Source organism: Sorex fumeus, unplaced genomic scaffold (assembly GCF_029834395.1).
Source record: "Sorex fumeus unplaced genomic scaffold, SorFum_2.1 ptg000039l, whole genome shotgun sequence".
NCBI lineage: Eukaryota > Metazoa > Chordata > Mammalia > Eulipotyphla > Soricidae > Sorex > Sorex fumeus.
The window spans coordinates 31,328,999-31,344,540 of NW_026606096.1; the positions used below are offsets into that span (position 1 = coordinate 31,328,999).

The window sequence follows — 15,542 nt, forward strand, 5'->3', positions numbered from 1 at the left end:
CAACCACACATCAAGGGTCTTGCTGAGACCAGCTTTTCCTTGTCATCTCGGGAAGCAGATGTGTGTTATATTGGGTCCCATGCCTGATTTGCAACAGGCTTTCCATGCTTTACTATCTAAATTGCTCTCGTTTATTTTTTTTAACTGCAAATGCGTTTGCGAATGTCCCAAATGCCCACTCTCTTTTTTTCAGTCTTTCTGTCTTCCTTTCTGTAATTTTTCCAGTATTATCTCTTCCTTACCATTGCCACCACAAAACACACCTGTATTTTCCAGTTTCTTTGGTTGTCCTCATAGGTTTGCTTTCCCCCTCCCCCACCCCACTTTCACTCATTCACAAATTATCTGTAGAGCAAAGACTGTCATTTGACCTATGTCTGTCCTATCCTATTGGCCTTTCACCCAAGTAAATCAGACATGGATTTTACATTGAAGAAGTTTATAGTCATTCAGAATAGTGGGCATGAACTGAGCCCTTTTTTACTTTTTCTCTAAAACACATAAAAAATTCTATACTTAAAAAAAAAATAGTGCTAAGTACATAGCCAATCTCAAAAAGAAAAGAAAAAAAGAGGTGCAAGAACAGAAAATTCACAGCTAGGGGGGTTTCACTGTGAGTGAAAGCTCCAGTTGGCCCACAGGCTTGGGGTGTAGATTGATGCCTTATGGATGGGCATTAGAAAACAAACAGGAACAGGAGATTCAGTGAAGTTGGAGCTGGAGATTTTGGCAACAAGCCAAGCAGGCTCTGCACATTTCCCCTATGAATCAAGACGGTTCCACTCACCCAGCCAACACCAGGACATGGCGAGGCAGATAAACGAAATCAGAGTCTAGCCTGCCTGCGGCAAATGTCAAATCCCAGTTGAAACTACACCAATTTTCCGGGCAGCCAAAAACCTCCACACTTGCCACCATACTCAGAGCTAGAGTCCACTGCGTGAGATGAGCCTCATCCAGAAAAGGATCTGTTGAAAAACTCAGGTATGCGGATTTTGTGACTGAAATATCCAGCTCTCACAGAGTTGGGGACAGGTGACCTCCCCACAGCTCCCTGTTCTTCCAGAAGCCTGGCAGTCTACACCCACAAAATCCCTCTGGGTCAAATAGGCTCACTCACCAGCCATGATCTAGAGGCTCATAAATAAATCAGTCTTGACAGAAATCAGCAAGTTGCAGAGATGCTTCCAGACCCCAAGCCAGGCTATGTTGTCTGGTGGACCCAAGGTCACCATCCAGTTAAAAATTTAACTCTAGCTGTATCACCCCATTCAGAATTTATGAATTCCTGCATTGTGTGGTTGCATTTGCAAATGCACTATGTCTGAAACGCTACCTCACTGATGAACCAGGAATAGCACACCACACTGGATAGGCTATAAAGTAGAAGGCAACGAATTCAATTAAAAAAATATAAACACACAAGGGTTAGTCAGTAACAGTGTTAGTAATCTCTTCTATAAGTGTTTAATGGCATCATGGTAAGATACAATAACATTCACACACCTTCTAAGAAAATATTTTCTGATCATTTTTTGAGAATTATACAAATAATATCACTGTATCACTGTCATCCCGCTGTTCATCAATTTACTTAAGCGGGCACCAGTAATGTCTTCATTCATCCCAGCCCTGAGATTTTAGCAGCCTCTCCTTACTTGTCTTTCCCAACGCTGCTATATTGAAGGCACTTTCAAGATCAGGGGAATGAGACCCATTATTGTTACTGTTTTTGGCATATCGAATACACCATGGGTAGCTTGCCAGGCTCTGCCGTGCAAGAAACAAGTAATATAAAATAAATTATTCAGGGTCTGTGATAGGGGCAGACTTGAGGGGTGGTTGGGAAAATTGGAAATAATGGTGGTTGGAAGGTGCACTGGTGGTGGGAATATTGAATGTGATAAATCATAAACAACTATAAAAATAAATACATTTTTTAAAAAATCACTATACTGTATCACTATTATCCCGTTCATTGATTTACTCAAGCGGGCGTCAGTAACATCTCCATTCATCCCAGCCCTGAGATTTTAACAGCCTCTCCTTACTCGTCTTTCCCAATGTATTGGAGGCTCTTTCAGGGTCAGAGGAATGAAACCCGTTATTGTTACTGATTTTGGCATATCAAATATGTCACGGGTAGCTTGCCAGGCTCTACTGTGTGGGCAGGATACTCTCAGTAGTTTGCCGGGCTCTCCGAGATATATATATATACACATATATATAATATATATATGTGATCAAGTGATATATATATATATATATGTATTTCCCTCTATGATTTGTTGCCTACTGTCTGAACCCCATCAAATATGGTGTGGTCATATTTCCAAAAATTTTTAAAAATAAACAACACCAGTTTCACCAAAAGTATATAAACCAAGAAACCAGAAAAACATGCATCCTAGAAGAAGTGAGATGCTTAGACCCCCAGTTATCCCCAACTTTATCAAGGGTAAAACTTTCCAAAGAATCCCTTTCCCCAGATGCTGGGGTTTTTCAGTAGATCATACTTGCCAAAGCAATTGAGCGCTTGCCTAACTTTGCAGGAGGCCTAGGTTCGATCCTCAGCCCTCAGGTCTCCAAGTACAGAGCCAGGAGTGTTCCTGAGCACCACTAAGCATGGCCTCAAAACCAAAAAAGTTGAAAGAAATCATGTGCTATATGGGAATGTTAGCATGACAGAAAACTGTGTGGGGCACAGAATGACTCAATATGGCTCAAGGAGTAGAGCAGGTATCTGGCATGTCTGAGCCCTCAGTTCAATCCTCAGCATCATAGCTCCTCTCCACAGCACCAGCTATGCTGCCCCCCCTCAAGGATCTGGAGGATCAATAAAATAAACATCCTAAAAGCATTTACGGGGGGGGGCTGGAGCAATAGCACAGCAGGTAGGGCGTTTGCCTTGCACGCGGCTGACCCAGGTTCCATCCCCGGCATCCCATATTGTCCCCCAAGCACCACCAGGAGTAATTCCTGAGTGCAAAGCCAGGAGTAACCCCTGAGCATTGCTGGGTATGACCCCAAAAAGAAGATAAATAAGTAAATAAATAAAATAAATTGGCTTCTTTAAAAAAATTTTTTTAAAGCATTTACAGATATGAGGCTAGAGAAATTATACAGGGATTATGATACTTGCCTTGTATGATTCTGAATCCTAGATTAGTCCCTATCATGGTTATGGTCCCCCAAGCACTGCTAGGAGTAATCCCTGAATACTGCCAAGTAAAAGACATCTCCACCAAAAATGGGAACGACATAATTTTTAGGTATTCGTAGAGATAATCAAGCATAATTTAGAGAAATAATATAAAATGAAAGTAGGAAATCTAGATTAGCTTTAGATTTTTTTTAGGTATGCAGTTCATCCATTAATTATTTAAAGAGCAAAAATGGAATGCAAACCTTCTCAATCCAGCAGAGGAGCAAAAAGCAGGGTCTTGAAAAGGTTGCCACAATCTAATAAAAGGAGGAGGGGTTGAGGAAAAGAAGGGGAGAAATTTTAAAAGGTTGAAAAAATCCAAACATATCAGTAAGCATTCATAAATGAAAACAGACTAAAGTGAGCTATTAAAATGCAGAGTCTTGACTTTTTGAGTCCAGCTTTTTTGCTGTTTATAAGAGACATGTGTGAAATATAATTCTGTGGGAAGTTTGGAACTCAACAATTAAAAAGGATATATCAGACAGGTTCTAAAAAGGGAACAGAAGAAAGATGAGAAGGGAGGGAGAAGGAATACTAATATCAGATCAAACTTTTAAGGCAAAAAAATTTTAAATATATATATCTACATATTATATATATGGAGTATGCATCTGTCACTACTTCTTAGTGATAGAAGAGAAAGAAAAAAAAATACCAGTAAAAATGTTAAAACTGGGGATGGAGAGATAGCACAGCGGGTAGGGTGTTTGCCTTGCACACAGCCAACCTGGGTTCGATTCCCAGCATCCCATATGGTCCCCTGAGCACTGCTAGGAGTAACTCCTGAGTTCAGAGCTAGGAGTAACTCCTGTGCGTCGCTGGGTGTGACCCAAAAAAGCCAAAAAAAAAAAACAAAATAAATAAAGTTAAAGCTATGATGAGCTAAATATCTCAAGAAGAGCCCCCAAATGCTTTGTAAACATTTGGAGGATTTGGAGAAATGTTCTTTCCACTGGAAATAATGCAAATGCAAAGAAAAACCAGAAAGTGGGCTGCTCTGTCAGCCCCGATCAGATTGAAAACAACATTCACTGGATACTGGCAAGTCTCAAGTCTCGGGAAGGGTGTGCAAGGAAGGACGCGCTCATCTCCTACTGGTGGGAATGAAGGCAGCCCAGCCGATGTGCAGGAACCTATGACTCAGCAGTTCTGTCTTCCTTTTGCTTCCCTGAGACATAAACGCGCAGGGCTGTTCTCCGGGGGCAGTGTGTGTGTGTGTGTGTGTGTGTGTGTGTGTGTGTGTGTGGTGTGTGCACGCGAGATAAGGAGGAAACAGCCCGCGTGTGTGTCCATCAGGAGGGCACCCTGGCTAAGCGAGATCATCGGTGCCATCCATAGTCAGGAAGTGAAATTCCCAGCCAGCCGGGGAACAGTCACCTGTGTTAAAATGGACCCATCTCAGCATGACAGCGCAGAATGAAAATAGGCTGCAGGAGGGTGTGTGGATCTCATTTCGCATTTACATAAGACAACAGCGTCCTGCGTGTCCTTTGTTAGCTGTTGAGTGAGATGCTGTGCATACCGCTAAGAAAGGAGACTCAGTGTGGGCGGCTCCCTCTTTGGATGAGGAAGATAAATGGGAGCTGGTGGAAAACAGGCCCTGGGCACTTTCATGATTAATTTTAAAAGCTGAAGTGGGGAGGGAGGAAGGGAGGATGGCCAAACTATTAGCGTCTGTTCCCATTGTTATTTCTGGACGAATGGGGCCCATCGACTCCTGCTATTATTTTTTCTTGGTGTGCGCCTATGTGTTTTTTAAAATATTTCTTTAATTAAAAAGAGCTCCCAGCTTCTTAGGGGAAAGGAAGAACATAAGAATGATGCAGAGGAAAGCATTATCCACTCAGTTCCAGGGTGGGTTTTTCCTCATATGGCTTCTGGAGGTGAGAGCAATTTTTTTGCAAGCTGAGGGGGTGTCCTGGGGGTATCCAGGAGAAGGGGTCACTGTGCTGTTCCCGCGGCTGCCCGCTTGCTCTCACTCTTGTCTGGAAACACATCAGCCCTCGAACCTTCTCTTCTGATGCTTTGGCCTGCCTGACGTCCTCTCTGGGTTCTTCTCTTGCGGAGTCTCTCATCTGTTCCATTCTGGTGATGAGAAGGTGGAGTTCCTCCGGGCCTCTTCCAGGGGACACCAAGCTGTGCTGATCAGGACCAGACTGTGCTGATCACCCCGGGAGAGAAAGCCTAGACTCTTCTAGCACCCTAAGTAGATCTTGCTGGCCACTTTTGGGTTTGGCAGAGGGAGAGGGATGGTTGGTACTTAAGTGGAAACGTGTCCATAATGGGCCTTGCTACCACTGTCTTTGTCAGAGACCTGTTCCACGAGGTCTTCTCCCCTTTGAGATCTTTGTCACACTTATCTTCCCCAAGTCACAGCTACAGATAGATCTTTGCCATGTGGAAATCAGACTGGCGGAGGTCAGCCTGGGTTTGCAAGGAGGGCCTGGGGTCTACGGCTGAGGGGGAATGGAGGGGCAGCCTTGCTGTGGGACTAATCTCTCTGCAGCTGGAATGACTGATATCCTGAGTGACACACGCTTGGGAAAAGCTTGATGGAACATTGGCCCAGAATGGACATAGGGATGGAGAGAGAGTCGTGGGCACTTTGGGATGTTTTTGTTGCTATTTTGTTTGATTTTTCTTATTTTTTTTTTAAATTGAATCACCATGAGAAACACAGTTACAAAGTTGTTCCTGGCCCCTGGTCACAGGCACTTTGGAGAGCCTTATTTTTGTACATCAGTACAGGAAACATGGATTCTCTTGGAACCCTGTCACCTAAGCTATATAAAAATAATAATAATAAAGTGATCCCTTCTTTATTCCAGCTGCGTTCTCCCCTAGCTCATGAGACAGGCTTCCAACTATGGGGCAATATTCCTGGCCCTTGTGCCTACTTTCACTGGGTATCCATCTCATATTACATTATTTTGTATTCCACAGATGAGTGTCAGTGATGGTTGGAGGGATCAGTCAGGATGGGAGATGTGTGCTGAAAGTAGATAAAGGACCAAACATGATAGCCTCTCAGTATCTATATTGCAGACCATAATGCCCAAAAGTAAAGAGAGAGTATAGGGGAAATTGTCTGCCATGGGGGCAGGGGGAGGGTTGGAAAGGGGAGATACTGGGGACATTGGTGTTGGAGAATGTGCACTGGTGGAAGGATGGGTATTTGATCATTGTATGATTGAAACTCAAACATGAATGCTTGAAACTGTATCTCACAGTGATTCAATAATAAAAAAATTAAAAATAAATAAATACTTTTTAAAAACATTTAAATAATTATAATAATAAAGTAAAAAGTTTAAAAAACAATTAACTGGGAAGGTGGGGAAGCCTTCAGCCTCTTTCCTTCCAAGTCATTGTCCCTGCCCTGTCCATTGGCCTAAGAGCTGTTACCCAGTCCCAGTGCAAGACCGCTAACTCATCTCCAGAACACACATCTGCTCTGGGCTGGAGCCAGAAAACAAAACCCTGACTTGGGTCCCTGAGTAGGGCGCCACCGGCTGCCCAGCTGGGATGGGTCTTGAGCCTGGCCCGTCTCAGCCACCGTTTTCTTTCTCTCATCAGGGAGAAGATGCATCAGTCGGCCATGTATGAACTCTGCCAGGGGATGCACCAAATCAGCCTTCAGTTCGTCCGCCTGCAGCTCACCTTTGAGGAGTACACCGTGATGAAAGTCCTGCTGCTGCTAAGCACAAGTGAGTGCGGGCCCTCGGCCCTTTGGGTTTCCTCTTTTTGCTGTTGTCCTGTTTTCTAGTGATGGCGAATTGTCATTTTCAAAAACGAAGCAGGTGGGTAGAGGTCTTAGGTGCTTGGTGAGGTAAGTTTCTTTCCGAGTCTGACAGAGTTTGGGTTCATGATGGCATCTCCCTCCAAGCCTTCATCCATCCAGTCCCAATAATTCATAAAGTGTCCATTGTGTGTGTGTGGTCAGAGCTGGTCCAGCCAGGGACTGTAGGGGTGAATGGGACACAGTCTCTGCCCCACGGGGACATTTATTCTGTCACTTTTGTAGACCTCAAATCTGATCTCTACAAAAGGCAAGTGAGAGAAATGTGGTTTGGGGAATTCCTCTGTTACATCAGCACCCAGATGTTGTGCTATGTGGTTAGATTCCCTACCAGGGATAGAGGGCGTGTCTGGTGGCACAGGAGAGGAAAGTGTACTCAGGTGTGCGGCTAGAGAAGGACTTTGGGGAAACCAAGTCTTGATTGAGGGTTGGAAATCGGGGGTTCCTGTCGGTGAGCATGGTATGAGCAAGAGGGGGCAAGTGGCCATCCAGCCATCACACGTCATTCTAGCAGAGTTGGTGACCTCCTCTTTAGTTTCTTCATCTTTTCTTTTAGTCTCGAGGCCACCCCCTGCTGTCCGTGAGGCCTATTCCTGGCTCTGTGCCCAGGAGTGACCACTGGCAGTGCCTGGGGGAACCATATGTGGATTTGAACTGGGATCAGCCACAAGGCAAGCACCTTACCCCTAGGAGTTTTTCTCCAGCCCCTAAATTACTTTATATGTATTTTCTTTATATGTTCATTTAATTTTTCAAAGTGCATCATGTTTTCTTGGGTCAGGGAGGAGTGGGAAGAAGATTAGGATGTAAACAGGATCGATATGTTCCTTATTGCCTTATTGCCTGCTGAGGACAGCTGGCCCCTAGGGGACTGTGGAGCGCCCAGGGCTGGGCCTGTGGAGATTTATCTAGCAGTAGACTAGATCAAGCGGGAAACAGAGGAAGACACCCAAAGAGAAATCCCACCAACTTCCTGTGATCCACGGGCCCGTATTCTGGATTAGAAGGTTGCTGGAAAAATCGGCAGGAACAAAGGGATTCAGGGAAACCCCGCCGAGTTGGCCTTGCTCCCCAGGAGAAGGGAACTCCCATGCCTAGGCCACAAGAGAAGCAGATTCTGAGCAGAGCGATGAGGGAGAGGAGTGACACCACTGGGAGGATAAGATGCTGGGCTGGGAACACTGGGTGAGGAGTGCGCCTCAAGAGCCCTTTGGATCCGGCTCACCTCCAGATGTGTCCCAGTGGAGGGCAGGAGTGCAGGCAGTGAGCAGTGGAACCCCAGCAGCCTCAGAAAACTGAAGACTGAGTTCGAGTGGGGCAACCCGGAAGCAGAAAGGAAAGGAGAGGTCACGACGCCAGCCTGGAAGCATTGGGCTGGGGATGGGCCATGGTGGGGAGTCCCTCATGGGAATCACATGGACTCTTTAAAGGGCTATTTCTCTCTTGATGACTCAAGGGAAGCCTTCCAGGGCTGACCACAGGGCCTCAGTCGAGAGTCCAGCGGGTCTTTAGCATCATGGGAAGCTTCTAGGCTTCCAGATCCGTGTGTGAGAGGAGAAACACGCACGACAGGGCCGCAATTCTCATCTGGAAGCTATATGCCCCCCACATACACTCCCCATGAACCCTTCCCTCCCAGAATATTCCAAGGTGAAAATTGCATACATGGGGTTGGGGGAGGCTTGGCAAGACAGGGATGGGTGTGGGGAACAGGAAGGAAACTGAGTCAGAAGGGGACCCCTGGCGAGGGAAAGGAGGAGAAACACTCACCCCCGTGCCAGAAGAAACTGGAGAACAGGATTCGGGATTCACTTTGGTCCTCCCAAACCCCAGCACGAAGAGCTGAGAGCAAAGTGGAGGCATTTGAGGCAGCTGGACCAGAGGAGGCTGAGAAGGCAAACAGGGCAGAGACAGCCTCTGGGCCACAGGGGAAGCCTGGTGAGTGGGTGACTGCCAGACAGAGGCCCAGAGAGGTGCCCAGAGGGGGAGAGCATGCCCGGGATTGGCCAGGGGCAGGGCAGGGAGAAGGGGACCCCTTTGTCTCAACAGCCACAGCTCACGAGGGGTTTCCATGCGGGGCCTAATTTAATGTGGACACCCACCTTAGGGCTGGGGGTTCCCATTTTTCAAAAGGAAGTTCAATGGGTTTGGGGGTTTGCTAAGTATCCCCTCACTCAATAGCTGACCCAGGACTTTAAAGTTTCTCTTTTGGTGATGGTGGAGAGGGGGGGCAGTGAGGACAAGGGAGGCACATCCGGTGAAGATCAGGGCTTACTTCGGCTCTGAGCTCAGGAATTACTTTGACAGGCTGGAGGGACCATACGGGATGCCAGGGATCAAACGTCTGTCAGCTTCGTGCAAGGCAATACTGTCATTTCTGCAAGGACTTGGGGCGTCAGGGCCAAGCTGGGGCGCCCCTGGACAGGGGTGTCTGGGCCAGAAGCCCTCCCATCTGTGTTTGGTCTAACGGACCAGGCTTTTGGCCTTTTGTTTTATTTTCATGAATTTTGTTGCAGGGAGTTGGGGGCTGCCACCCCACTGTTTCTCACAGCCCCACTCGCCATGGCTCCCCACACTCACGCTTATCCCTTGGGGTGCCAGCCATTGGGTCCCCAGAACTGGCTCTTTTCCAGGCTCTGAGTTCCTGTTCATCCTGGTTGGAGTCTTAAGTCGGGAACGGGCTGATTTTATTTCCCTTCCCAAGTGATGTTACTGGTTGGTTAGGAAAATAGTTGTGGTCGCTGTGTTGTTTTCCTCTTGGTTTGGGGGCCACACCCAAACTCAGCAGTGCTCAGGACTTAGTCCTGGCTCAAGGCCCTGAGATCACTCCTGGCGATTCTCAGGGCACCCTACGGGTCAAGGTTCTGGGGATTCAATACTGGTTGGCTGTGAGCAAGGTAATCACTCTATCCACTGTCTTTCACTGTAGTCCTGGGGGAGGCAGAAATATTTTATTTTATTTTATTTTGGGGGGGCTTTTTGGTCACACCCGGTGATGCACAGGTGTTACTCTTGGTTTATGCACTCAGGAATTACTCCTGGTGGTGCTCGGGGGACCATATGGGGTCCTGGGAATTGAACCCGGGTAGGTTGCATGCAAGGTAAATGCCCTACCCACTGTGCTATAACTCCAACCCTGGAGGCAGAAATATTTTAAATGCTTTCCAGAGCCAGAGCGATAGGAAAACAGGTAGAGTACTTGCCTTGCACTGAGTGACCTGGGCTCAATCCCTAGCACCACCTGTGATCCCCTGAGCCTGTTAGGGGTGATCCCTGAGTGCAGAGCCAGGAGTAAGTCTTGAGCACAGAGCCACGAGTAAGCCCTGAGCACTGCTGGGTGTGGCCCCAAAGCAAAACCAAACCAAAAGAAAAGCTTTCCAGTGACCTAATCACATTGGGAAACCTTTCCCCCTAAAAAAAAGATAACGTGGCACTCATTTGTGATAAACGTTCATGACTTCATCTTAATTTGCATATTATCCTTTGCCCCACACACACAGTCATGGAGCTCACCCGCATCAATTCAGCTATCAGCTCAGGCGACCTGAATGAACGCATCACGCTTCTCCTTAGCTCCGTACTTTCAAATTCTGATTTGTGTAGAAGCAAGAAAAGCCAATTGAAAAGGGCAGGAAAACATGAACGGTTCATGAATCATAAAAGCTGCAGGCTTTAGGAATAAGCTTATTTGGCTCATCTCTGACGGATGCATGAACATTTTTCTTCTTGTTTGGAACGTTCAGTTGCACACCTGATGGCTGGGGCCCGGGGCCAGGCTTGAGGGGTGACATCAAGAGGACCTCATGTGCCATCTGCTTACAGAGGAAAGCAGATGTGCGCCCACCCCATCCGCCCCTTTGCTCTTCTCCAGCCCTGAGACTTTGGGCAGTTTCCAGCCACCCTGCTGCATTTAATAAGTAAATCAGAAAATCTGGGCACACCTCCAAAAACTGAGGTTTTGCTTAAGTTCTCTTTATTTGTGAGTTTGTTTCAGGCTGGGAAATTGGTGCACTCCATTGCAGTCACAGTGGGAGCCCACCGGGGACACTGGCCACGGGTCCACAGGCCTGAGAACATGACAGTTAGATGGAGGAAGGTCCTTGGTTAATCTGGGGACAGGTACCAACCAGGACCGGAATATGGGAGTGAAAGTTTTCACCCTGTCTTAGGTCACTTTCAGAGATAGGGTGATACCCCTAGGTGCCCCTATGAAAAATAAGATTGTTGGCTGTGTGACATTTTATAAAATTCTTTGTTGGTTTTTAGGTAAGTCTGGTGGAGAGTCGTGGTTTTATTTGAAGATTGAAATTTGTTTCATAATAAATGATTGACTGCAATGGGGAGGTGGGGAGCGTTTCTCTTCCTCTGAATCTGTGAAGGGCAGCAGAGCTGGTGAACTTTCTGTTTCTTTCTAGAAGTTGGTTTGAAGCGAACATTACAATACCCAAAAGGAGAGAGAGAACAAAAGGGAATACCCTGCCACAGAGGCAGGGGGTAATGGGGGGTGGGAGGGATACTGGGATCCATGGTGGTGGGAAATGGGCACTGGTGGAGGGATGGGTGTTTGATCATTGTATAATTGAAACCCAAGCACAAAAATTTGTAAGTCTACAACACGGTACCTCATGGTGTCTCACTAATAAAAATTAAAAAAAAAAAACTGCACAGGAAGGTAACTTCGTTCCACTGGTAACATCCAGGTTATTACCAGCCTGGTGTCTGTTTCACAGACCTTTAAAATGAGGAGGTTTTAGTTTTAAAGGGACAGAGGAGCATATAATGGATGGCTTTTAACTCATCTGAATGTCAAACACTGAACATGAAACCACAGTGAATATTGTGGTGGCAAGGTTGTTGCTGGGAGGAATTTATCCCCCCGCCCCCCCCCCCCACACACACACACAAAGATAGATGTAGATAAACCGCAGAGGAAAAGGCCTCAGCAGTTCAACTCCAAGAGGAGATTGCAAACAGAATACTTGAAGTCGGTGGGCGAGCTAATCCCCATAGCTCTCTGCAGGCTAGCAGGGTTTATTCGAAAACTGTTACACACTGACCCACGTAGAAAAGCATGCCACCTTTCAGTGGTACCTCTGACCACGCAAAGGATGATTTCTACCAGTTATGATCAATTAGCCAGTCATGTGACAAATGCATGGGAAAGCCCTTTCAAACTCCAAGAGTTAATAATTGCCTGATGAATTCTCCTCCACTCTTTGTCTCCTAAAAATAGAGTTCGGGGTGGTGGAGAATGGGCACTGGTGGAGGGATGCATGTTCGATCATTGTATAACTGAAACCCAAGCACAAAAATTTGGAAGTCTACAACTGTACCTCATGGTGTTTCACTAATAAAAAAATTTTTTTAAAAAGAATGCTATATCATTAATACCTTAAAAATTTTTTTTAAAAATCCCCCCCAAAATAATAATTCATCTCTCCCTTTATAGCCTGCCCTACCCTTCATTGCCTACCACTAGAAAGGGTATAGATTATCAACTTTAATAAAATATATATCACTCAAAAAAATAAGAGTTCGGAGTGATATTATTTCTCAAAAAGTTATGTGGCAGCTGTCCCCCAAAATTAAAGCCATAGGTAGGTAGCTGTCCAGAGGGGGGGACATTGGACATGTCTCCCCTTCTAGAAGGCAGTAACTGATGGCCCTGTGTCTTGGGGGAAAGACATACTTCCTAGCAGGACAGAGAAGCACTTGATTTGCCCCAAATCCTGAGTCCCAGGGGTATATTTTTGGGTTTCATTAGGTTAAAGGAGCCTCTCCATAAAAGAAGAAAGCAAAAGCCTACGATTTCTGCCTGCCTGGAAATGGCACCTTAATTGTCCCTCAGCTGCCGTTCCCCATCTCGGATAAAGACCAGCGTCAGCTCCACCCCAGGCTGTGCGGGAGGTCACGTGTCTGGGGAACAGAGAGGGTGGAAAGTGCTTCTTTGCGTGCACATCCTCCCTTTGGTAGACGGCCAGTTTCCAAGTGTCTTTGATATTTGAACTTGAATTTGAAGATGTGGCGTTCTAATTCTAGCCCCAGCTTAGGTGGTGGCTCTGCCAGTTGTCCTGGAAAATCAAAGTTGATTTTCCTACTTCTGAGGTATTGACAAGTTAGCGTTCAGAAAACACTTTGATGACAGGCTGCAAGGGAAGGTGGCATTTGCAGCGAAGAGGCAGACCTTGGAGACAGCCCTGGGTTGATGGCCGTCCCAGGCTACTCTCTGTGTGCTTGGGCCAGGGTTTAAACCCTCTGCCCTCACAGTTTCCTCTACTTTAAATGAGAACAGTAGAACATTCGTGTTTGAAGTTTGATGTCAAGATTAAGTCAGCTGTACCCTCTGCAAACTGCTGGTAGCACTGTAGCACTGTCCTCCCTCCATTGTCCATAGATTTGCTCCAGTGGGCACCAGTAACGTCTCACAACATATTGTGAGACTTGTTACTGTTTTTGGCATATTGAATACGTCGCAGGGAGTTTGCCAGGCTTTGCTGTGTGGGCGAGATACTCTTGGTAGCTTGCCAGGCTCTCCGAGAGGGACAGAGGAATCAAACCCGGGTTGGCCGCATGCAAGGCAAATGCCCTACCCACTGTGCTATCACTCCAGCCCAAACTGCTTGTATGCCATGCAAGTAGCACTGTAGCACTGTCCTCCCATTGTTCATCGATTTGCTCGAGCGGGCACCAGTAATGTCTCCATTGTGAGACTTGTTACTGTTTTGGCATATCAAATATGCCACGAGGAGCTTGCCAGGCTTTGCCATGCAAATAAAACCCACAAAATAAAAGTTCTATTATTGGAGCCTAGAGATAGTACACTAGGGACGGTAACTTGCCTTGCACATGGCTAACCCGGGTTCAATCCTTGGTTCTGTAATGGTCTCCCAAACCCAGCCAGCAGTGATCACTGAGCACCGAGCCAGGAGTAAGCCCTCATCACTGTCAGTGCTATTATTTCTCTATGTGTGCATATAAGAATTTATCATTAGGCAATGATTGGTGTTGGAATATTGAATGTGAGAAACCATTTTTATAAATAAACAACTTTATAAAAAAATTTTTAAATTTTTTTAAAAAGAGTTTACCATTCTGTAACTGCCACATCTACTTATTAATTAGTTGAGAGTTGGTATTGATATGATTTGAGCCTAAAGCCTCACAACACTCGAGGTCTTTCACAGCTAAGATGCTAAAACTGTTTTTCAGCATGCTGGGCATTTACATGTGTTTCCTTTAACGCAGTTCCAAAGGATGGCCTCAAATGCCAGAGTGTGTTTGAAGAAATGAGGACAAATTACATCAAAGAGCTGAGGAAGGTGGTGACAAAGTGCCCCAACAATTCTGGGCAAAGCTGGCAGCGGTTCTATCAATTGACCAAGCTTCTGGACTCCATGCATGATGTAAGTAGAACCCGTGGGTGCCTGGTCACTCAACAGGTATACACCATTGACCCAGGGCAACAGGTGAATTGAGAAAGAGTTCCTGGGGCTCTGGAGAGAATAGGGAGAGATTGTCCAACAAGCGAAGAGCTAATGAAGCAGGAAATATCTTCACAGCCCTTTGATGGGATCGTGTACCACCGGTGGCTCACACTGGGATGTGGCCTAATTCACTGGTGTCAACCTGTTAAGCTGAAAGGCATGGCTCCTGCCTTCATTGAGCAGGGTGGGGCGTCGCACTCCATCACAGAGAGGTGAGGTCTCCAGATCCGCTAGCCATGTGGACCTGATCAAGTTTCTCCTGTCTGCAGTTTTGGAAATGTTTGGTTAGCAGAAATGCTTCCTTTAGCTTTTCAGAAGTGGTGTTCCATCGCTGACAACTCTTCAGCTGATAACCCAACCTTGCCCAAACGTTAACTGTGGTCCAGGGGAAGCTGGGATCATCTCAGTCTTTGCCAATGCTGGGTCCTGCATTCTTTATTTTCCATCCGGGTCCTCTCTCTTGATTTGTGTCTAGAGTGAGAGTAAATTAAGAGCTTTCTCGGATACACAGGGGGTTGTTAGCAGTTGACAAAAATGATAGATCTGGATAACGCTTTGTTTCATCATTTCAAACGTGCTTCTTGTTTCACGTTGCAAGCGCTTTCTCCATTCTCAGCTCAGAGAAAGTTGTTCAGGGTCATGACCACTTCATTTTTTTTTTCAGAGTTGGGCAGTTTTGAATCTTCCTTTTGGAAACTGGATTAACCCCATTCAACCTAGATGATTTGCATAAGAAATTCTGTCTCGGTTATTTTTCTGTCATTAATGACAGCATTGACAGGCTTGAAGACTTATGATGGTTATAGTCTTGCAATAGAAATAATGGTTCATCCTTTAGCAATTTGTTTATGCCCATGGAATGTTATCTCTCTAGGGATGGGTTGATGAAAGAATGTCACTTTGTAGTATTTTACAAGATCCAGGGCACGTACCCCCTGACTGCTTCTTCCTTTGAACATTTTGCATGCTCAAGAGAAATCCCCACAAGGTAGATGCAGGGACTGCTTTTCAAGTGTGGATTAATCAGAAATGGTAGGAATTAGAGATCAAG

General features: G+C 46.0%; 1 protein-coding gene across 1 annotated transcript in view; it reads left to right on the forward strand.

The window, feature by feature from the left end:
* NR3C2 (nuclear receptor subfamily 3 group C member 2) overlaps nt 1-15,542 on the forward strand; it is a 329,385-nt gene that overhangs the window by 289,751 nt on the left and 24,092 nt on the right. The window contains exons 7-8 of the mRNA XM_056118997.1: nt 6,785-6,915; nt 14,253-14,410. Coding sequence (XP_055974972.1) covers nt 6,785-6,915; nt 14,253-14,410 — 289 coding nt within the window. The remainder of the gene's footprint in view (nt 1-6,784; nt 6,916-14,252; nt 14,411-15,542) is intronic.